At 40.9% G+C, this 23,695-nt stretch overlaps 3 protein-coding genes across 4 annotated transcripts in view; 2 read left to right on the top strand and 1 right to left on the bottom strand.

The window, feature by feature from the left end:
- The first annotated feature begins 3,977 nt into the window (after positions 1 to 3,977).
- On the top strand, positions 3,978 to 8,052 carry LOC123745074 (DNA-directed RNA polymerase II subunit RPB9). 2 transcript variants are annotated; one of them, XM_045725374.2, is made up of 4 exons: positions 3,978 to 4,079; positions 4,473 to 4,586; positions 5,888 to 6,019; positions 6,616 to 8,052. In XM_045725374.2, the coding sequence occupies exons 2-4, from the start codon at positions 4,488 to 4,490 to the stop codon at positions 6,769 to 6,771; spliced, it is 387 nt and encodes a 128-aa protein (XP_045581330.1). In that variant the 5' UTR covers positions 3,978 to 4,079; positions 4,473 to 4,487; the 3' UTR covers positions 6,772 to 8,052. The 2 variants fall into 2 exon arrangements, with proteins under 2 accessions (XP_045581330.1, XP_069162342.1); XM_069306241.1 differs by having other exon boundaries at positions 4,027 to 4,046.
- A 10,760-nt stretch (positions 8,053 to 18,812) lies between these two features.
- LOC123745073 (lachesin) overlaps positions 18,813 to 23,695 on the bottom strand; it is a 443,149-nt gene continuing 438,266 nt past the window's right edge. The window contains exon 10 of the mRNA XM_069306239.1: positions 18,813 to 23,278. Within this exon, the coding sequence (XP_069162340.1) occupies positions 23,205 to 23,278 (74 nt within the window). The 3' untranslated portion in view covers positions 18,813 to 23,204. The remainder of the gene's footprint in view (positions 23,279 to 23,695) is intronic.
- Positions 22,365 to 22,877, top strand: LOC138353312 (uncharacterized). The gene has a single exon (XM_069306185.1). The coding sequence runs from the start codon at positions 22,365 to 22,367 to the stop codon at positions 22,875 to 22,877; it is 513 nt and encodes a 170-aa protein (XP_069162286.1).

Below are 23,695 nucleotides of genomic sequence, written 5' to 3'. Positions count from 1 at the left end.
AATCATAAAAATAATTCGACATCATCCACACAAAAACTCCCAATAACTTCCGGTACTAGACGGCTCGGGAATGTTAGCAAGCTATTAAACTGTACAAATTTCATAAATTTTCGTTCATTGCATGAAGAACCTTGAAGCAGCTAAAAAAAAACCGGAATGATCTTTACCTCCTGGCATGCAGTCACTTGAACCACCAACAGAGTGGATAGCGGGACAAGCGGATGAAAGAAGTTCGACCATTATCAGTATTATTGACTATTTATTGCCATTATAATTCATTTGCATTCACCTAGTTGTGCTTGCGGGGGTTGAACTCTGGCTCTTTCGGCCCGCCTCTCAACTGTAAATCCATCAATTTTTATTTTTACTTTTCACACACACACACACACAAACACAGAGGAAGCAGCCCGTAGCAGCTGTCTAACTCTCAGGTACATAAGAACATAAGAACAAAGGTAACTGCAGAAGGCCTATTGGCCCATACGAGGCAGCTCCTATTTATAACCACTCAATCCCACTCATATACATGTCCAACCCACGCTTGAAACAATCGAGGGACCCCACCTCCACCACGTTACGAGGCAATTGGTTCCACAAATTAACAACTATGTTACTGAACCAGTATTTACCCAAGTCATTCCTAAATCTAAACTTTTCCAATTTATACCCATTGTTTCGTGTTCTGTCTTGTGTTGATACTTTTAATACTATAAATATTAATACTTTTAATACTATAAATATCCCCTTTGTTATGTCCATTCATCCACTTGTAAGCCACTAACAAAATGTTGTTAGTGGCTTAGGCACTCCACTAACAAAATGTTGTTAGTGGAGTGCCTCAAGGCTCTGTCCTGGGACCTCTGTTGTTTATAATATATATAAATGATTTAGATTCAGGTTGAGTAGCAGCATCTGCAAATTTAAGAACATAAGAACATAAGATCAAGGTAACTGCAGAAGGCCTATTGGCCCATACGAGGCAGCTCATATCTATAACCACCCAATCCCACTCATAAACAATTTGCAGATGATACAAAAATCAGTAGGGAAATTAACACGGAAGAAGACTCACTATCACTTGAAGCTGATCTAAATAGGGGTTAGAAATGTTCAAAAGATTGGCAGATGCAGCTTAATGCTGATAAATGTAATGTTTTGAGGCTAGGTAATGATGATAGAATTACAAGATACGAGCTAGATGGTGTTGAGATTGCGAAGTCGGATTGCGAAAGGGATCTGGAAGTTATGATTAGTAAGAATTTAAAACAAAAGGATCAGTTCCCCAAATTAGAAATCTTTCATATGAAGAAAGATTAACAAAGCTCAAGTTGCATTCACTGGAAAGGCGAAGAGTTAGGGGTGACATGATAGAGGTTTACAAGTGGATGAATGGACATAACAGGGGGATATTAATAGGGTATTAAAAATATCAACACAAGACAGAACACGAAACAATGGGTATAAATTGGATAAGTTTAGATTTATGAAAGACTTGGGTAAATACTGGTTCAGTAACAGGGTTGTTGATTTGTGGAACCTATTGCCGCGTAACATTGTGGAGGTGGAGTCCCTCGATTGTTTCAAGCATGGGTTGGACATGTATATGAGTGGGATTGGGTGGTTATAGATAGGAGCTGCCTCGTATGGGTCAATAGGCCTTCTGCAGTTGCCTTTGTTCTTATGTTCTTATGTATATGAGTGGGATTAGGTGGTTATAGATAGGAGCTGCGTTGCATGGGCCAATGGGCCTTCTGCAATTACCTTTATTCTTATGTTCTGCAGACACAAACAATGCTCTCTTCTGTCATGTTAGGGATTCTAATCATCCTATTGATTGGTTTTCCTCCAAAATATATTTTCTTGCCTCTACTCTACACAGACGCCGTCTTGTTCTGGGGTCCCTCGATTGTTTCAAGCGCGGATTGGACAAGTATATGAGTGGGATTGGGTGGTTTTAGAATAGGAGCTGCCTCGAATGGGCCAATAGGCCTTCTGCAGTTACCTTTGTTCTTATGTTCTTATGTTGTTGAATCGGATCTAATATACAACATAACCAACATAAACTTGAGTCCTGACTTTGTTCCTGTGGACTCTTCCCTTTCACAGTATATACTCAAATGCTGTAATCTTTCTAACAAACGTGACCTAACATAAACTTACCCTTCTATTTATCTTTCTTTCTCTTTCCTTTTACGTGTTCTGTCCGTTATTTTCTCTTACGATCCCTTGCTATCCTCTTCTTATTCCTACTACTATCCCATTCTTATTGGGTTGTTATAAATAAGAGTTGCTTCGCATGGGCCAATAGACCTTCTGCAGTTACCTATGTTCTTTTTCCTGTTACTATCCCCTCTACTACACCTTACCTTGCATACCTCCTCACCTCTCTCTTTTACCTATTTATTGCCGTCATCTCATTCCCTGACCACAATCGACTTGAGAATCTTACGGGACGGACTGAAACGTCGTCGTCCTTTCATTTTCTAGTGTGTGGATTGGCCAATATACAAGTAAGTCATTTAGGTATAAGGTAGATTACATGGAGTTAATTTTGGGTCCTTTGATTTGTAGAGCATTTCTAGTTTGATTAAGTCGTACTCTTGGAATATCAAATAGGTATTTGTTTGTGGTGTGGGTGCCCATGGGTTCTGTTACAACCTTCTAAGAAGCTTTTAAGGTCAGGATTGACATTACAATTCAGAGCTTTAAATAAATAGAGGACTCATAAGAGGATGTGCAGTGACTTGATATTCAGAGATTTGAGTAAGGGTACCTAGTGCTGTCTGGGACCAGAGTTAGATATTGTTCTAATAAAACCTTTGTGTAGGGTAATTACAGAACGTAAATGATTTTGGGTAGTTGAACCCCAAGCACAAATACTATAGTTGAGGTAAGTGAAGATGAGAGAGTAATAGAGCGTCACCTGGGCAGAGCGAGGTACATAATATCTTTTTTTTTTGAGATATATACAAGAGTTGTTACATTCATGTACAGCCACTAGTACGCGTAGCGTTTCGGGCAGGTCCCTGGAATACGATCCCCTGCCGCGAAGAATCGTTTTTCCATCCAAGTACACATTTTACTGTTGCGTTAAACAGAGGCTACAGTTAAGGAATTGCGCCCAGTAAATCCTCCCCGGCCAGGATACGAACCCATGACATAGCGCTCGCGGAACGCCAGGCGAGTGTCTTACCACTACACCACGGAGACTGTTCTTAGATCTGTTCTAGATTGAACAGACTGTTCTGATCTTAGAAAGAATGCCAACAGTTTTAGAAACTTTTTGCTATATTTAGAATGTGTCCCTAGAAATTCAGCTTGTTATCGATGAGGACATCATCAACCATCAAAGTAAATCAGTAGTAAAGTGCCATCAATTTTACTACTGATTTGTATATTGTTTATTCTTAGATTACTTTCATTTGAGGATTTATTACCAAACACAATATATAGAAAATTTTGTCAATGTTAAGGGTGAGTTTGTTAGCAGTTAGCCTAAGATATACTAGGGTGATGATCTGAAAACAGATCTGTTACAATAGATGATGTGCACCAGATGTGAAAGACGTTGAAACCAACCCAGGTCTAGAATGCCTCCACAAATATTCAAGGTCACCCACAATCTGTGCATCTTGGTGACTATTTAGTAGCTAAATAGTCACCACAGTTGATTGACAGTTCAATTCCTATTCCCGTTACTGAAGCGAGAGTCACCAATGTCCTTTTGTCTTGCATTGTAGTCACCAAGTATGATGGTTGGTTCTGCTTGAGCGCAGGCTGAAAGATCAATATAATTTAACTTTCCTGCTGGAGCATATAGATTCTACGAGTGTAAGTTCTACGAGTCTCACAAATATTACATCGCCAAACAATGATGCAACACATACAATTATATATCATTCATATGTAGCCATTAAAAGTATCCAATACAAAATTTATCACCGAATCTAGTAAAATATAATACACACGTCAAGACTAATACCTTTAGGATCGTAGTCACCCCGGCTGGTAGTGTAAACAAATATTGCATCACGCATGTGTCGCGGGTTGAGTTTCTCAAGTTTTGTTGCAAATATTAGGTATTTTACGCATTGCTGGGTGTTTAAATATATGTGTAGTTTTGTTTATAAATGACATTGATGGGCATGTGTCCTATCAATGTCACAGACCTGTCACAGTGAGTAGGGGTTTGAACAATTCTCAGCAGCTTCCTGGTTAACTCTCAGCAGGTCCCTGCTGAGACCCTGGTACCCTGAGTAAGGGTACCGAGAATTCTCGGTACCCTTACTCAAATCTTTTAATATGTTGGATCTTAAGTCACTAAATCAACTACTGTATGTATGTACTTTTCCTGAATAAAAATTTATTTATATTATTATTATTATTTATTTATTACAATTGTTTTAATAAACATAAATTCTTTTGAAGTTAAATGTTAATATTTTGTGTTAATGGTCCACATTTTTTTCCAGATTACATTTTCAAGCATGAGTCTAATGGCCAAAGGAGCGGCTGAAGGGCCAGGTTTCATTGGAATTCGATTTTGTCAAGAGTGCAATAACATGTTATATCCTCGAGAAGACAAGGCAAGTACTGTACTATACATTACATACATAATTATGAAGAATAATCACAGACATGTGATTCGGTTATGTGTTATCCACTACAAAATTGAAACAATTCAGAATTTTTGCTTCATTTTCCTAGTGGATATAAACCTGAAAAGTTTCATGTTTGTTAACTCCATTTCATCCACGTAGCCATATTTACATCATTTGTAGTTTTAATTTTCATCAAATTAGAATATAGGTTTTCAGTATAGTTTACTGTAAAACAATTGTCAGTAGTGCATTTGAAACATGTGGCAAATTAAGACCAAAAAAAATTATAACTCCAAATGTATAAAGTTTATGAAAAATCCATTCTGGAGAGATTGTAAAACAGACAGCTGAGCACACAATATGTCAAAATAGTGAGAATCGGTCAAAAACTGGAATTTTAGAAGCCACTCAAAGTTGAGACTAGTTTCGGAGATAATTGAAGTCGAAGTTATCATCAATGAATATAGGTAGTTTTAATTTGTTAATTTAATTGTACAGTATATTTTAATAAACATTGTTTGGCATTCTTACTCGAATATGTGAAAGCTGTAGGTCAATATGTGTTAAAATGAAGTCAAGAAAAAATAACCCCCAAAAACACATAATATCGGGATAATTATAGTAACTATAATGATTTTGGGTATATATTTATGGTATACTTTATATAAGTGAAGAAGCCCTAATATAGTCCCTAATCATCAAAACAACCTAAAGAGACAAAGAAAATAGAGTTTGAAATCAGAAAAAATCAGCCAAAAAAATTTAAAGTCCAAGTTTTGCGACTTGTGACTAATTTTTTGTTGACCAATTATGTATTTCTCAGCAAATGATATGAAAGCACCAACTGCATATCCACTTAGTGTAAGCCTACAGTGTAATTTACAATTGAAGTTAATTAATTTACAATTGAAGTTAGTGAATCAACTCCAATGGCTTAGGCATGTAGAGAATGTATGATTGTAAGTTAATGAAGAAAACATGCTAGTGGAGAATTCATCTGCTATCCCGTTCTTTAGTGGAAAATGCTAAACATTATTGGGTATAAATTAATAGTTACTAAACAATACATTTTCTTTTATTAACTACTAGTTAGTGCATAAAAGGAATGATTTTTTCTATTATGTGTGGTGAAGTGCCATTCTGTCAATTACTCTGTCAACCAGGTTATCTATGATTTATTTCAGTTATTTTATTTACTAACAATTTCAATTTGCATTAAATTAGCTGGAACACCCATAAGTTCTTGTAAAATTGTACTGTATTTTAATTATAATTATTTCTTTTAGGAGAACAAGATATTGCTGTATGCTTGCCGAAACTGTGATTACAAGATGCCAACAGAAAATAATTGCATTTACGTAAATAAGCTCATGCACGAGATCGACGAACTGCGTCACATTAATCCAGAAGTTGTACAGGTAAGAATTTGGATGTTCTCTTCTTGGCATACGATGTTACTACAATATTTTAGTAATCATTACTATATTTATGGAATTGTATTTTCTGTGTAGGCTTCCCTGCAATAGCTCTCTTAGTTTCAGGGTCTGATACCATTGTGCCATGACAAATATTCCAAACTTTTGTGACATTTGATCTACCCGGAGCAAGTGCCACTTAACACCAACTTGCTCCTTACATGGGAAAGGGGAGAGACTTTCCCATCACCTGCCATCCAACGGTGAATGTCACAAAACAGTGGTTTGGCCTAGTTAATGATTGTTTACACAGTCAGTATTGCAAATGTTATATATATGCAGTTTATTTTGGTGTGCTCTACCTTTCTGGTGTTTCTCTATGCTACTGTGATAATCCTAGATACCAGGACTCTCCCCCCCCCCTTTTTCTATTGAGGAACCAGATTCTGGTACTGGTTTCCAGTAGCCATTCATGTGAATCGATAGAGCCTTGTCTATCCTTCAGTACTGTACAAGTGTCCAGGTGGGTAGCTACCAAGGGACCCACCAGAAAGATGCATTTCATTCCATTCAAAGCTAATTTTTTATTTTTTTTAAAGGACCCGACACTACCTCGCACTGACGACCATCCTTGCCCTCGATGTAATACACGTGATGCAGTATTCTTTCAAGCACAAACCAGGAGAGCTGAAGATGAGATGAGACTGTATTATGTGTGTTGCAACACTGAGTGTACACACCGCTGGACGGAGTGAATTTCTGATTCTTTAGGATTGTTCATTTTGCACACAGCTTTCTTGGTGAATAAACTAATTAATTATAGGATATGCAGTTTCTACTCTATTTGGAAGAGTAATATAGTTTGATTTAATTTATGGATTTTTTTGCCATGGTAGATTATGTATAGCTGTAGGACCATAACTTCTGATTGGAAAAATTGCCAAGGAGTTTCTGTTTACCATTGCTTTGGTTTACTCTAACCAAAAACTTTCCAAATTGGATTCAAGGCCTTATTGAGTTTAATATTTACCAGAATATCATTTTGTTTTACCAGAATAAAGAAAACTTACCAGAATATATTTTTTAATGATTTCAGTTTCCTTAGTCTGTTAACTATCCACTGTGTCAGATATGTGTCATGCCAATATCTGGATAATGTGCAAGACAAATGAATGAAAATTGAATAACAATACCTTCTACCTTAATTTGTCATATATCCATTTAGGTTATATGACATATGATATAGTTCCAGTTCAACTGTTAAAAACTACAATGTTTTTTAAACATCTTGATTTCTTTGAATATATAATTAGCTGATTTATTTCCATTTGGGGCCCACAACATTATTTATACCTAGTAAATTTCCTAATCCCGCTTTGTCATATTGGTTTGAATAATAAATTTGTGGTTTTACTGTTTTCATACTTTATGGGTATTAAGGTCTAGCACCTTGCTAAACTGTATACATTAAAATACATTACATAGCTGAATTGTAAATATATTTTTCTGTTAATTTGCTGGAATCTATGAGATAAAGTATTTTAATTTAGGCTTCAGATTCTAAATGCACAAAAAATATTTGCTCGTGAAGCTGGGAGATTCTATCTCTGTATGTCAAGGCTGAACATTTTCTGATACAGTAACCTATCCAATATCTAACTTGTGTGTAAGTTTGGCATGTAAGGATAAAGAAATTACAAATGAACTTAAAATTTGCAAAATCACTTTAACATCAGAAGCTCAACACCTCATCAGAGGCTTTGTATAGTCTCTGATGATCTTTATGATGATGTCTCTTTGTATAGTCTTTCTTACATGTGTACTAGCTTATGTTTACTGATTTTTGTGCACTGACTTGCAAGGAATTTCTAATGGATACTTAACTGAAGTCATGGTGCAACATAGTTGTGTAAATTTGACTTGCTATTTTTATAATTGCGTAACTCCTTCACTCTATGGAGTGATGACCTGAATTCTATTGATTCAGTAACCGAGAGATGCTCTATATGGACTGAATAATAAATACATTTATATTAGTGGTTTATTATAATTAACACTATTTTCAATTTATGGTATGTAGAGGCATTTGTCCAGATACACTGTATCATAATTGAGAAAGGAAGGATTAAAGCACCCTGTGGTCGGCATACGCGACCATTTTCCTCACAAGTGAGAAGACCTGTATTCAAACCCTGGGCCAGGTGGGATGATTGGGTATTGTTCCTTTACTAATCACTCTTGTGCACACAGCAGCAGTTGGTGCCATGGATGTATAGTGATTTTTGGATCATGTTTCAGGGCAGTGCTTCTCAACCTTTTTCAACATTATTCACATAACATTTTTTTGGGATGAGCCTTTTGGAGTCTCATCCAATAAAAGCATGAAAGTAGAAGATACAGATACAAAAGATCATCTTTTGGGGTGTTTGTTTGGGTTTAAACTGTTAGTAGATAGTGGTATGGAAATTGATATAGAAGAAGGAGGTAATGAAAGTGTGTTTGTGGGAGAAACAAATTGGTAAAATGATCAGGGAAAGAGAAGGCCCTCAAAAAAACAATTCACTTCGGGTATATTACACTAACAGTAGAAGTCTTCGAAACAAAATTAACGATTTAAATGCTTGTCTGCACAGAAAAAATTGATATTATTGTACTTACCGAAACGTGGATGAATGTAGAAAAGAGAGAACTATTAGCTGAATATCAAATACAGTACTGTAAATGGATTTAAACTATTTCACATTGATATATTTGATGAGGAGGGGGAGTAACAATATGTTATAGAAAATTTGAAATGTAGTCTGCTAACTATCCACTGTGTCAGATATGTCTCAAAGAGGGAATCAAAACTGAGCCACATACAGAAACTATTTGGATAGAATTAAACGAAAGAGCAAATAATCTTATAATAGGAGTTATATACAGGCCACCAAACTTAAACAGGATGGAAGCAAAGCACCTATGGGATGAAATATCTAGAGCATCTAGGTCTAGCAGTATTTGTGTCATGGATGACATTAATTTTAGTGGAATAAATTGGTTTATAAGCAATTGACGATTGCTCTCTTATCCAACACATTACGGAACCACCGCGGGAAAATAATATTTTAGATATAGTGTTAACTAACAGGGAAACACAAATTAATGACATTGAAATAGGGAGTGAGCTAGGGAACAGTGATCACAAAGAAATCAGATTTAGCATAGAATGGAATAGTTCTGTAGGAGAAAATTTTGTTAAAATGCCAGATTTTCGAAAAGTTGATTTCAATAGCCTAAGAAAATTTTTGGGTTAAATAGATTGGAAAGTCTTGGGCATGGGGGGTGGGCCGGTCTTGGAGCGAGACATGAACCCAGCGATAGGTGACGTAAAAGGGGAGATCGAATACCCAATGTGGATAACAAAAGATCTGAAGAACCTTATAGGTAAAACAAGAGCGTGGTACAAAAGGATTAAGAATGGGGAAGTCAGTTTAGAACAGGAATTCGTACAACTGGTTAGAAATGTTAGAAAAAGAGAGAAGGAAAGCAAAAAGAAACTATGAAGTTCGCATAGCAGGGCAAGCAAAGACAAATCCTAAAGGGTTTTTTCAGTTATATCGAACAAAGACTAGGGAAAGGATAGGTCCATTAAAAACTGAGACAGGTCTAATAACGGATAATGACAAGGAGATGACTAGTATTTTTAATAAATATTTTATATCTGTATTTACTAAAGTAAGTAATTATCAAAAGAAGGCACCAAACCGGGAAGGCTATGTAGCAACATCAAACGTGTGGAATAATCAGAGGGCACTAAATATCATCAAGGATGCCAATACGAGAACAGAAACGCATAAGGCGAACGATATCAAAAGTATCCGATTCACCTAGAATTCTATTGAGGGACAAGTGACCGTGAGGGACGGTTGGAAAGCAAGACACGCTCATCCTGGAAGTCAGGACATTCAACAGGGATATGCATGATCATAAGAGATGCAATTTGGACAATAAGGAGCTGGGCGGCGCTCCATTAAGCGTCTGAGAGTTAAGCCGTTTCCCACCGCCGGTTACAGTGGCAAGAGGAAGGTCACGGGGACACAATACTGAAGAGTATGCAGTTTGCTACCAACAACAGATGACCAACGGGCAAGGATGGAGGAATAAATAACCGGGTAAAAGTCGGAAAACGGACAATCTCGACGACTACCGGACAGGATTAAAGGACCCGAGAGCTACGAGGGCACTACGAGTCAACTACAATAAAAAAGGAGGATTGACAATGAGAAAGCAGGAAACGGAGAGCATAGAGAATAGCATAAAGTTCCGCTGTGAAGATGCTAGTCTCCGAAGGGAGGCGACCCATAAGTGCGGTCAGGAAAAACAACGGAGTAGCCCACACCGTCTGCAGACTTAGACCCATCGGTGAAGATAGAAACGGAGCGAGTGTGTGAAAAGTGCTCGAGAAAAAAAAACGCTTCAGAACCGCAGGAGGACTAAAAGATTTTGTAACGTGGGTCAAGGATGTACAAAACTTCAGAAGGGGCGGCCCTCCAAGGGGGCAAGGAAGGAACAATATGAGAAAGACGAATAGAAAGAGAGTCCTGTAAGCGAGATAGCCGGACAGAAAGAGGGAGGTGGTGTAGAGAAAAAGGAACTACTGGAGGGGTCAAAGTCAAGGCACGACAGAGGCGAGAGGAAGGATGTTGCAAGGACCGTGCCAGATAGCGATCACGGCGGTTTTGGAGAAATAGGAAGCCAGTGTAGAGCCTGAGGCTCACACTCGGGCTGTGTGAGCCTCAATACTTCTAAAGCAACTAAGGCTGGCGCATAGTGGAATCCCACAGGGATCAGTCCTTGGATCTATACTGTTTCTGATATATGTAAATGATCTCAGTGGAAATAGACTCGTTCCTCTCAATATTTGCTGATGATGCAAAAATTATGAGAAGGATCAAGACAGGAAGATAGTATGAGGCTACAAGATGACCTAGACAAACTGAAAGAATGGTCCAACAAATGGCTGCTAAAGTTCAACCCAAGTAAATGTAAGGAGATGAAACTAAGCGGAGGAAATAGGAGGCCAAGCACTGGATACAGAATGGGAGATGAAGTCGTTCACGAAACGGACAGAGAAAGATCTAAGAGTTAATATCACACCAAACCTGTCTCCTGAAGCCCACATCAATAAAATAATATCGGCGGCGTATTCGATGCTGGCTAACATTAGAACTGCCTTCAGAAACCTGTGTAAGGAATCCTTCAGAACCTTGTATACCACATATGTAAGACCAATCCTTGAGTATGCGGCCCCAGCATGGAGCCCGTACCTTGTCAAGCACAAGACGAAGCTGGAAAAAGTTCAGAGGTTTGCCACTAGGCTAGTCCCAGAACTAAGAGGTATGAGTTATGAGGAAAGGCTGCGGGAACTGCACCTCAAGTCGCTGCAAGACAGACGAGCTCGGGGAGGCATGATCACCACATACAAAATTCTCAGGGGAATTGAATTGACAGGATAGACAAGGATGGATTATTTAACACGGGTGGCACACGCACAAGGGGACACAGGTGGAAGCTAAGTACCCAAATGAGCCACAGAGACATTAGAAAGAACTTTTTCAATGGGTCAGAGTAGTTAGTAAATGCAATGGGAAGTGATGTGGTGGAGGTTGATTCCATACACAGTTTCAAATGTAGATATGATGGAGCTCGAGCAGCTCAGGAATCTGTACACCAGTAGATTAACGGTTGAGAGGCGGGATCAAAGAGCCAAAACTCAACCCCCGCAAGCACAACTATGTGAGTACAGCTTTATGCAGGTCGGGGTCCACATCACCACTTAATAATGATGAATAAAATAAATAAGGCACTCGGCGCGCCTTGCACACAAATGCTTAGACTGCATCAGTAAAGAGGCAAAACAGATTGGGATCAAACTCAACCCCTCAAAGTCAAAGGCCATGCCCATAAAAATAACGAAGCCCAACATCCAACTCACAGTACAGGGTCAACCAATAGAATGGGTCGACATCAGTATCTAGGAATCATCCTGGACACACACATGAATTTTAATGCTGAGGTCACTTACTTGAGAGAGCGAACTGCGGCCCGGACGGCAATCCTCAGGTCGTTAACCTCCCTTTCTGGAGGAGCCAATCTGCAAGTCCTTCGCACAGGCTATGTACAGGCAGTCAGATCAGTGATCGATTATGCCGCACCTGCACTCACAAATCTATCACACCAACAGTGGAAAAAGCTTGAAGTTGCCCAAAACAATGCTATGAGAGCTGCACTGGGAGCCCCCATGTGGACCAGGCTTGAAACTCTTAGACTGGAGACGGGTTTGCCCTCTCTACAAGAAAGAATATCACAAAGGACAGCTACAATTATCAGTAAGATAATTATTTCTTCTGATCCAATCCCAGTACGGCAGGCCTTGGTGGTTGGACTAGGCCAAAACAATGGAAACTCTTGGGTTGCAAGAGCAGGAAAAGTCCTAAACAGACTACATTTAAAAAACATGATTCTTGATAGAGAGGGTGATCATCCACACCCAAATTACATTCCTTCCGCGCCGTGGGAAGAGCCTACTTTCAAAATAGTAATAGAAAGTCTCCCAATGAAAAAGGCTGCCTATGATCCGACAATCCTAAGGCGCATAATAGAAGAGCAAATGTATAGCATAGCAGTAGCAGGAGCCACCCACATCTTCACAGACGGATCGGTGGACACAGAAAATGAGAGTGCTGGCGCTGCTCTTTGCACGACCAGCGTACAGGCATATTGGAGACTGGGAGGACTAGTATCATCAACCCAAACTGAGCTGTTTGCCATACAACAGGCATTCGCATATGTGATTGCACAAAACACTCAAAATGCAATCATACACACAGACTCAAAAGCTGCACTTCAAATACTAGGACAAAAACAGTGGAAAGATAATGTGGAAATAATTACCACCATTTTGTATCTTGGAGTAGTCACTAAAGGTAAAGGACTCAACATAACTTTAAACTGGATCCCATCCCATATTGGAATCCCATTAAATGAAAAAGCTGATGAAATTGCTAAATTGGCAACTCGTCATCCAGTGATACATAAAACAGTTCAACCCAGCCTAGAGAACATAAAAAACATCATCACCAAAAAACTCTCACATCTCAACAAAGCCAACCTGCACCAGAGAATAGCTGAAGGTTCGCCATCTGCAACATGGTATCTTCAGGCAACCAAATTAGAAAGGTTAAATATCCCAAAAGGAATCCACAGGGAAATAGCAGTTAGGCTATATAGACTACGTCTAGGTTACAGATGCAACTGGGAGATTGGTGAACCCCGACAGAGAGAGTGCATCTTCTGCCAAACTGTCACAGAAAAGCCATTACTTCACTATCTTCTGGAATGTGAAGCAACCAATGACCTTAGAAGAGCTTTAAGAGTTCCTGAATCATGCAGTGGCCACCCTGAAGCCATCAACACAGCCACTCTCCTGGTCAACAAAGGTGTCCAGCAGCTGGACACCCTCATAAAGACTGTGAAGCAGTATCCTCCCCCGCGATAACAGCTTGATGGTTCAATGCAACCTCAGAATACCGAGAAAAAAAAAATGTACCACTTACGGGCTATTCATGCCCGTGCCACCTCTTGGGTGGCTTAATCTTTATCAATCAAATAAGCTGCAATTATTTTGCGACAATCAACATATCAGTGACCATCAATGCTAGTGTGATGTTCACTGCATGAGGCAAGAGAGAAAACACTCAACCATTGTTATGTGCATCTACGCATCATGAGGCGGCCTCATGTTCCTTTACAATGTAACCTTGTGGAAAAGGATTCATATTGAGGATTTAGGGACAGGAATGTGATAATAATAGGAGTTCTGTGGTTAGTCTTAACGATATACATTGTACACTGGAAACATTTTCTGGGGGTAACCCCCGTCGGCTCCCTGGAGCTATAAGTGCCATATTACTAGGTGTCAACAGTCTTAGAGTTCTACTGACCTACAGTGGACCACGAGTCAGAACTTGGTCCCCTCTAAAGAGTCGCAGGAGCGATGGCCTATGAACACTTTACATTTAAAGTTTATTATCTTTGTCACTCTCCAAGGGAAGGGCACCCAGAAAGATAGGTGCATCAACACAGACTACTGCATGGTAGTAGAGACCACAGCCCCAAAAGTGCCAAAAGGACTCCACAACATTGTAAGTAATCCAAATTTCGTGAAACTACTCCCCGCTAGATATCCCCACCTGGGTGTTCCTGCCCTTGCCTGGCGGGAGCCGGCCCGGGTCAGCTGGGCCCATCCCCAGTAACATAGTGATGTCTGTGCCTAACAGTCCCCAGGTGTGCTCATCCCCAAGAGAGCACATCCCCAAGTGTGCTTCAAACCCCCATCCACAGGTGTGGTCCAGGTCCCCATCCCAAGGTGAGTTCCAGTATCTCTATCTATGGGCTAGTTTCACAATCCCAGACCTGACTGTTCAGCAGGGCCCCATTTTCTAATGGGCCCCTGGGTCCCATTCCTGAATGGGTTTCAGGGGCTCCATCCGTTGGTGGGCTTCAGGTCCCCGTCCATGGGTGAGCTCCATTCCCTGGGTGGGCAACAGTGCCCCTTCCCCCAAGTGGGGTTTACAGTGTACTGGACCCATCGTTAGGTCACTGCACACATAAGAACTCGTAGCCTCTTTCATCAGTCGTGGATGCCTTTGTCTATTATGTATGCAGAAACTTTACCATTTCTGATGAGTGGTATGCAAACGATGTTGAAACAGTCGTTGGTTCATTTAATAATGCAAATTCTGACTTATTTTTTCCCACTGTCTGATCTGGCCATTTAACAATCTGCCCCAACGTATTTTTGATTTAGTCAAGACGAACCGAGGGTTTTTGGAACATTTTCATGCATGGAATTTTCTGCAATTTTTTTTGTTTAACATAATGCATGACTTTATTTGGAGTTAATGGTGTAATTCATATTACTTAACAGATTCACTCGGGACAGTGAGGCTTGTATACTCTCATAGTCATCACGAGCAAGGCAGGCTGATCCGGTATCTTTGTCAAGCTCCTTCACGAAAGCCTAGAATGTTGTTCCAATGACATTTGTTTATATTTGTTGATACAAGGCTCAAGGGTCATATTCGTAGGGTGAAGCATACGACCCGCAACGTATTCGTTACTTCTACTGTACTCTGAGCACTCATTAACAAAGTTTAAGATAAACATTCTGCAAATATATTAGGAAATTACTCAGTTTTATATGTTGTAGTCACTCAAAGGGAGGTGCTTGTAGGGAGCTAAATTTATTTCCCAAGTTCTTGCTCGTGAAGTTTATAAATTTCTGAAACCTTTTCAACTGAGACCACAGGTATTTGTCTTCAACAATATCCCCATAGAAATTAATCAAAATTTGTCACCGTTTCCCCCCCTTCCCTTGGGCTGCCGGTGTGTGTGTGTGTGTGTGTGTACTCACCCACCTATTTGTACTCGCCTATTTCTGCTTGCGGGGGTTGAGCTCTGACTCTTTGGTCCCGCCTCTCAACCGTGAATCAACAGGTGTACAGGTTCCTGAGTCTATTGGGCTCTATTATAACTACACTTGAAACTGTGTATGGAGTCAGCCTCCACCACATCACTTCCTAATGCCAACCACTATGACACTAAAAAAATCTTTCTTATATCTCTGTGGCTCATTTGGGTTCTCAATTTCCACCTGTGTCCCCTAGTGCGTGTGTCCCTTGTGTGTTGTGTGGCTGGCGGCTAGTCTACACACATCCAGGGAACCACCTGATTGTTATTGATTTATTTAGCAAAGGCATCCTCCGACCTTTTCGACGTCCTCCACCTTCTACACCATCCTATTCTTCACCTTCTACTACATCTATTCTTCTACACCCTCCACCCTCTTCTTCATCCTCCACCCTCTTCTTCATCTTCCACCCTTTTCTATTCCCCTACCTCTGATACACTCACAATTCCCCTACACCCACACACAAACTATACCCTTATGTATGACACACCACCTTTTCAACACCTCATCTCCCCTACACCTCTGCTACATGTAGCATCACTACCTCATACGTGGCTGACGGGCTCACCTTAGCCCGTGCTACTGGAACTTCTTGTTCTGAGTAGCTGAATCTAAAACAACATCATACATGGCTCCCCCTCCTCTCCTTCAGGGGGCACCGCTCCTCTTCCCTTCATCTTCTGCATTTGACTTCTCCCTACACGGGGAACCCTCGACATCTAAACTGAACTCCCCCCCCCCAAACAAAAATGGGAAACCCCACCTCTCCTCCACTGGCCTCGCCCACACATGGCACCCCCACCACACGGGATACCCCCGCCCTCACACCCTCCACCGAGAAGCTGTGGGCGTGCGGGCCCGTCTGAGCCCTCACTCAAACACCCACCGCACTACAAATGTGTCAGGGCCCTCTCCTCTGGAGTTGTTCTAGGGATAAGCAAACTTTCACTCTTGGAGCTTCGTTTCCAAAGGAAAAATGTGTTCAAATAAGAATTTCCGCGTTTGAATTTGCTTTTCTTCTGTGCCGCTAGTTTTTATTTGATTTCTTTATTTATATATACAAGAGTTCTTACAGTCTTGTACAGCCACTAGCCCCCATAGCGTTTCGGGCAGGTCCTTAATGCTAATTTTCACACACACACACACACAAGTTCTTGCACCGGTAATGTTCATTGTCTACATCAACGATCTACCAGTGGGAATACAGAATTACATGAACATGTTTGCTGATGATGCTAAGATAATAGGGAAGATAAGAAGCCTAGATGATTTGTCATGCCCTTCAAAAAGACCTGGACAAAATAAGTATATGGAGCAACACTTGGCAAATGGAATTTAATGTGAATAAATGCCATGTTATGGAATGTGGAATTGGAGAACATAGACCCCACACAACCTATAAATTATGTGAGAAATCTTTAAAGAATTCTGACAAAGAAAGGGATCCAGGGGTGGTTCTAGATAGAAAACTGTCACCTGAGGACCACATTAGGAACATTGTGCGAGGAGCCTATGCCACGCTTTCTAACCTCAGAATTGCTTTTAAATACATGGATGGAGACATACTAAAGAAATTGTTCACAACTTTTATTAGGCCAAAGCTGGAATATGCAGCGGTTGTATGGTGCCCGCAGCAGGAGGCATCCCAGTGGAGCCCTCGGCTGGCCGCAAGTCACCGGGCAATACACGATCCGTAAAAACATCAGCCTCACCCACAGGGGGTACAGGCCCACACCCCTCAGGCAACACAGGAGCCGGAGACGGGGCCGGCGGAGGCGAGGAAGCCGACGGCGGGGGCGGGTCCGCACCCTCCACCACCCCGACACCCACACCACCAACCACACTAACTGGAGCGGCACCTATCACCGTAACTGTCCTCTCTCAAGGGGTACCATCCACAACTGATACATCCTCACGCTCGGGCAAGGGAGGAAAATCCGCTTCACGAAACACATTTACACGATCATACATCTGAGTGTCGCAGGCAGCAGCCAAATGTCCAACGTGGCCACATTTAAAACACGTCCGAGTCTGCCCACGGTAGGAGAAGCAGACCGTAAAGCCAGCAAGCGCGTGAGAAGAAGGCACATTCCCATGAAGAACCATCTTAGCTGTTCTGTAACCATTACCGATCCCCTTGACGTCCCCGGTTGTGTATCTATAGGCACTAATAGAGTCTACACGCCCATACCTGGCAAGAGCCCGACGGAGAAGATCCTCAGACATTTCAAATGGCGCATTCTTATTAGACACGTATGTGTACTCCATACTCAAATCCGTCACAGTCACAGAGCCGAGACCGTTGCTCAGCCCCACCACCTTGTCCTCATACTGGTTGAGAAACCTCCGGAACAAGCCACTCTCGGCGAACTTCACAACTACTCTGTCGTCACGAACAACCTGTAGACCGACGAGATTTTCCACTTTCACACCCATAACTGCAAACAGAGTGTTGCTGACGACGCCAATATCCACTCGACAAGTAAATGTCAGCCCAGCCGAGTCCTTCCTTCTTAGTGGCGGCACGTAAGTCCCCGTACTGAGACTGAAAAACAACCACCCTGTAGTGGCAAACAACCACCCTGTAGTGGCAAACAACCACCTGTCAGGGCAACCAACAATCACCCAATGTAAACACCAGCTGGGAGACCAGGGGAACGTCCGACCCGGCTGGTGGTTGCCACCACACTCTTTAATTACTGATTGGCAGGCTGGCACCGACCGGTTCTTGATCACCAGCTTTTGATATCCTTCAAACCGTAGGCCTCTTACTGCCACTCGTTCAAGTTCAAGTACGTTTATTGAGACAATAAAATAATACATCTCAAAGGGATAGAGTACCTGAGGCTATTTCAACCCTCCTCTACTACAAGTCCCTCAAAGGGTGCTCAAATCCAGTGAGTACAAATCCACAAATCACAGAACAAGACACATTTTTGCATGGCAGGTTAATATAGTAAACACAGCACATAAGTGTTACACTCTTGGGGTAAAGTGCCTGTAGCTCCTGAGTATTCTGTCTATTATACCTTTATCACGCATCCAAATAGTGCCACTCGTATAGCACTATTGATGCTAAATGCTCCAGCACAGCTTATTGGCATTCCCAGATATATTTAGTACGGTGTGAATATCTCATGACACAGACGGTGCTAAAGAGTCTTCCTGACTTGATGCCTTCTGTTAACAATTACTCGCTCGCTTGCATATTGCATCAATAGTAGCAATAGATACTATAATTTTTTGGGGAAGGATAGAAATTAAGGGCAGTGAAAGTACTCATTTCATCAATATTTATTCAAAAATGTCTTCACTCATAACACAACACTTAATACGTAATCTTTGTCCATGTAAGCTTTAAACAGATATCAAGAGGTAACTATTTTCAGAAGGAAAAATATACATTAATCTATTATAACATTCTGTATTTATTTTCATACAAAAACTCGCTAAAAATCCATGTGATAATATGGATATAAGTTGGTATGATACTCTTGTATTATACAAGCTGTAAATATAATAATGGAACAAAATGAATTATTTCTGCGATTTTGTTCCTTGTCTATATAATAAATATTACCATCTCTGTCTCCAGAGTTGTGATGACAAGCTTAAAGATGTTACTGCCACAGCTCTATATACACTGGCAGGCATACACTCATACACCAGCACACACTCATATACCAGTACACACTCACACACCAGCACTCACTCACCCACACATTTACAACACGGTCAGTCACCAGTAACCAGACAAATAAGTATAATTATTTTCAACTGGCTCCGCCTCAATAAAATACGAGCCTAAAATTTCCCTGTAACAAGCTTTAGTAATCAGGGTGAATTTCTGCACCGGGCATCATGGGGAAGGTAGCAATTAAGGTCGTCACTAAAACATTGCCTTGGTGAGGTGGTGTAAGGCTGCATCCAGACGTATGCTTTACTGATAGTTGTATAAAGTAAATAAAAAAAAAATCATAATAGCCTAGCCAAGAGACGTGTGACAATATCCGGCACCAAGATTGTCTAGACATGTGTGTTTGTCACACCAAGCGTAGCCATATGTACACATCACTTTGCAGTGATTGGCGGCCTTTTAAAATTTAATAATGGGGTTGTTAGATACATTCAGGCTCACGCGCACATTCATAAATAGGGAAAACCATATACACGCACGCATGCATGCGCGCGCGCGCACACACACACTTTCTAAGGCATACATATCAACAAGTTTTTAACTTTCCTAAAGCTCGAGAAAACCCATTAAGGGTCAATGCACCAAAAACTTGGCATCCCTGGAGCCCTGCAAGGGATGCTGGGAATATTATGTACATACTACCTCCTCTCTTCTTCTGAAGATCCCCAAGATTCTCTATACATTGCTTGCCCCTTCATGTTGGTGACACTCTTCTCAGGGGGCGTGGAAGCCACAAGTAATTACTGAAGCCCTCTTAACACCATCAGGACCTGTCTGAAATTGTGATATATTTAAAATAAAATGCATCAAGTTTGATAGTCATCATATCCCTCTTAAAGTCATAACAACCTGCTTCAAAGGTGTTGGATTGTTCAAGACGTCGTTAGGAGTCGTCTGAAATGTTTGATTTCTCTAGGTACAATATGTTTTGTCAGACAGTTGTTGGATCCCTCTTGGCGCCAGCTGGCTCAGTCTGTAAATAACGAGGTCTCCCAATATACCTCCAGCGTGTGTAGGCTTTCTTTATGCCACACGAACCTGTAGGAGGCTCCGTTACGCTACAGGAACTTGTAGGAGGATTCCTTACGCCACAAGATCCTGTTTTAGGTTCCCCCTTGTGTCACAGGAACCTGAAGTAAGCTCCTTTAGGCCACCTGGAGGAGTGTACCAGACTTACGGTGGAGGATAAGAATTCCCGCCAGGCTGCTGCTCTGCTTTATCTCGTTCAATAAATGGAAAACACCTCTGTACATATGTTATATAACGCTACTAATAATATATATATACATGATGAGACAGACAAGGCGATATATCTCCATAGTTTTATCTACACAGTACATAAATCTGTTAGTCATTGGATATGGCTGAATACGGATTAACTTTTTTTTGTTTTTTCATTTTTTGTGGCCTTATATTTACATCGTTGATTCCCGCTGAGCGGCCACGGACTCTTGCACCTCGCTGCCACAATTCGTTACATTCACATGTATAATCAAGGAGCACATCAGCCCCGGGGTAAGGAACATCACACACACACGCAAACAGTGGCTATATAACACAAGCCAACACACTGTCCTGGTACATTTGTCAACGCACCTAGCCAGCAGTTCCATTCACCTGTTGCACCTATCGTTTTCGTAAAGAATAAAGCTATCAATAAACCCATGAATCCTTGTCGAGTATATGTGCATATTTGAGTCTGTCTGTCAGTTTTGTTCATGTTGGGGTAAATAAATAACTCGCGTTATTTATCTCTGCACGTGTTTACAGTAATCTTCAAAAACTTGGACTTGTAAAGGAGAACCCATCAATAGGCTATGTCCGTTCAAGCTGAGGCCAACCTCAAAGATGCATTCATCAGTTTTAATGGACTGAATATCAAAAAAACGGTATTTACTCATAAGTTAATATTGTTATTGATTTAAATTTTCAGTATAATTAAAGCTAGGATATGTTAGGTGTTGTGTACCTATTTACAATTATTTGTATTGCAACCTGACCTCAAGGTATGCACTCCATGCAGCGGCCGACCCCAAATGCTCATTCGTCAATTTTAATGTATTATACATGTATTGTGTATTACAATATTTTCATCATATATAAATTATTCATATAAGCATTTATACATTTTAATGTATAAACATTCATAAAGTTTAATATAAAATATTTTTATCATCATATATAAATCAATATTATATATTAGTTATATGCATAATTAGGCATTGAGTCGAATGTAAACCGTGTTTCGTTCATAAACAGGTAGTTTGGTGGCTGGATTAATGAGCCTGTTGCCTTTGTTAACGAGGATGGGCTGCCTGAGAATGAGTTGTCGAGCAGAGCCTATCAGACAACCCGTCCTCAGGCCAGGGTCGTTAAAGTTGCGGCCGTCCCCCCAAAGAGGCATTCATAATTTTTAACGTACTACGTATTAAAAATAGATGATTGATTGATGAAGATTAAGCCACCCAAGAGGTGGCACGGGCATGAATAGCCCATAACATTAAACGTAGCTTTGTTCTCATGTATATATTAAAATTCTATGTATAGTTAGGCGTAGGGTAGGTTAGGTAATTAGGTTCTGTCAGCGATTATTTGTATTTGTAGTACGTGGGTGAATACTTTTACAGCGTACGGTGGTCGTCATCCAAGCGCTGTTCGATAAATGTTCGACTGTCATCGTGTGTAAACCGCTTTTCATTCACAAATGGGGGACTTTGAGGCTGGATTAAGGAACATTTGGCCTTTGTTGATGAAGACGGGCACGGAGAGAAGATATGATGCTCCTCACTTTAATCTTTTTCCGAGATTAATTTTGGTTTAGTGAAAGTCTTGTTGCGCGTCTCGTCAAATATTTACGGTGTCATCTCTGTGGGTCTACAGTCTTCCTGGCTTGGATTATTACTTCTGTGGAGTTTCTTGATTATGTTTTGAGTGTATATCATCGGTATATAGAACATGGGAATTTTGTTGTCTTTTGTCGAGTAATTTTTGTTTATTGCTGTGAGATCCATGTTGGGTATCTTGTTGAGAGTGTATTTGTTTATTTTTGTTTACTGTGTTATTATGAAAGGTACTATTTCGAAGATGAGAAACGGCTGAGTCTGGGTCCTGGGCTGAGTCTGGGTCCTGGGTTGAGTATGGGTCCTGGGCTGAGTCTGGGTCCTGGGCTGAGTCTGGGTCCTGGGCTGAGTCTGGGTCCTGGGCTGAGTCTGGGTCCTGGGCTGAGTCTGGGTCCTGGGCTGAGTCTGGGTCCTGGGCTGAGTCTGGGTCCTGGGCTGAGTCTGGGTCCTGGGCTGAGTCTGGGTCCTGGGCTGAGTCTGGGTCCTGGGCTGAGTCTGGGTCCTGGGCTGAGTCTGGGTCCTGGGCTGAGTCTGGGTCCTGGGCTGAGTCTGGGTCCTGGGCTGAGTCTGGGTCCTGGGCTGAGTCTGGGTCCTGGGCTGAGTCTGGGTCCTGGGCTGAGTCTGGATCAAGGGCTGAGTCTGGATCAAGGGCTGAGTCTGGATCAAGGGCTGAGTCTGGATCAAGGGCTGAGTCTGGATCAAGGGCTGAGTCTGGATCAAGGGCTGAGTCTGGATCAAGGGCTGAGTATGGGTCATAGGTTAAACATGAGCAACGAATTAAGAACATATATAAAAAACAAATCATTTTGAGTTGAACAGAAATTCTACAGCCATTTGAGCTGGTGAGTGATTATGGTCATCAGTAACTTATGTGATTATTATATTACAGTTTGTGCCGTTAAATCGCATCTAATATCATTAAAGCACAAGACAGGAACAAATAGGAACACTACTGCGCATATATACACAAACATTGACATATATTCCACCATGTTATCTCACACACACACCGTGTCTAAAAAAAACAATTGATAGCCATGAGAGCGAGATGAAAAGTGACTTGAATTCACGTCATGGAAACTAGCTAGGGTTATTCACAATTCGGAGACCAATTTTAGGTATGGTATATCCTCTTCATCACAAGAGGAAGTGGAGGCGTAGGGCGACGGCGCCGACCACCACCAGCTGCATGGGGAGCCACACCTCCCGACCTGCACCAAAGAAAACGAACTTTAAGCAGTTCTTCAGCTCGGAGACTACACAGAGTTTTAAGGTAATGCAAGAATGTCCATTACCTATTATCATGATTTTTCAAATACTTGAGTAGTAAATAGGAATAATTATTCTGATTATATAATACAAATTAGTAATTATTTATAGTAAGTATTAGAGAAAATAGAAGCGTTTACCTGAATAAGCATTTTATTTTATTTTAAGAAAATTTGGGGTTTGGACAGGAATGCATTACAAACCTTATTGGCCTACTGTAAATGTATTTATTATTTAATTATAAATATTCAAGAAAGTAGAATATGTTGTGTCAAGGAAGATTTTGGTGACTGATGCATTCTCGTCAAGCCAATAACACATATTTCAGGCAAGTACAAATCTGATAAATTATTAGAAAA

This window comes from Procambarus clarkii, chromosome 57 (genome assembly GCF_040958095.1).
Source record: "Procambarus clarkii isolate CNS0578487 chromosome 57, FALCON_Pclarkii_2.0, whole genome shotgun sequence".
NCBI classification, from domain to species: domain Eukaryota; kingdom Metazoa; phylum Arthropoda; class Malacostraca; order Decapoda; family Cambaridae; genus Procambarus; species Procambarus clarkii.
The sequence above is the reverse complement of the archived record's forward strand: the minus strand, read 5'-3'. Positions and strand labels throughout refer to the sequence as shown.

Coding starts and splice junctions, on each gene's coding strand:
- LOC123745074 (XM_045725374.2), top strand. CDS start 4,488: ATGAGTCTAATGGCCAAAGGAGCGGCTGAAGGGCCAGGTTTCATTGGA. Junction 4,587..5,887: donor TATATCCTCGAGAAGACAAG/GCAAGTACTGTA, acceptor TATTTCTTTTAG/GAGAACAAGATATTGCTGTA. Junction 6,020..6,615: donor TTAATCCAGAAGTTGTACAG/GTAAGAATTTGG, acceptor TTTTTTTTAAAG/GACCCGACACTACCTCGCAC.
- LOC138353312 (XM_069306185.1), top strand. CDS start 22,365: ATGGGTCCTGGGCTGAGTCTGGGTCCTGGGCTGAGTCTGGGTCCTGGG.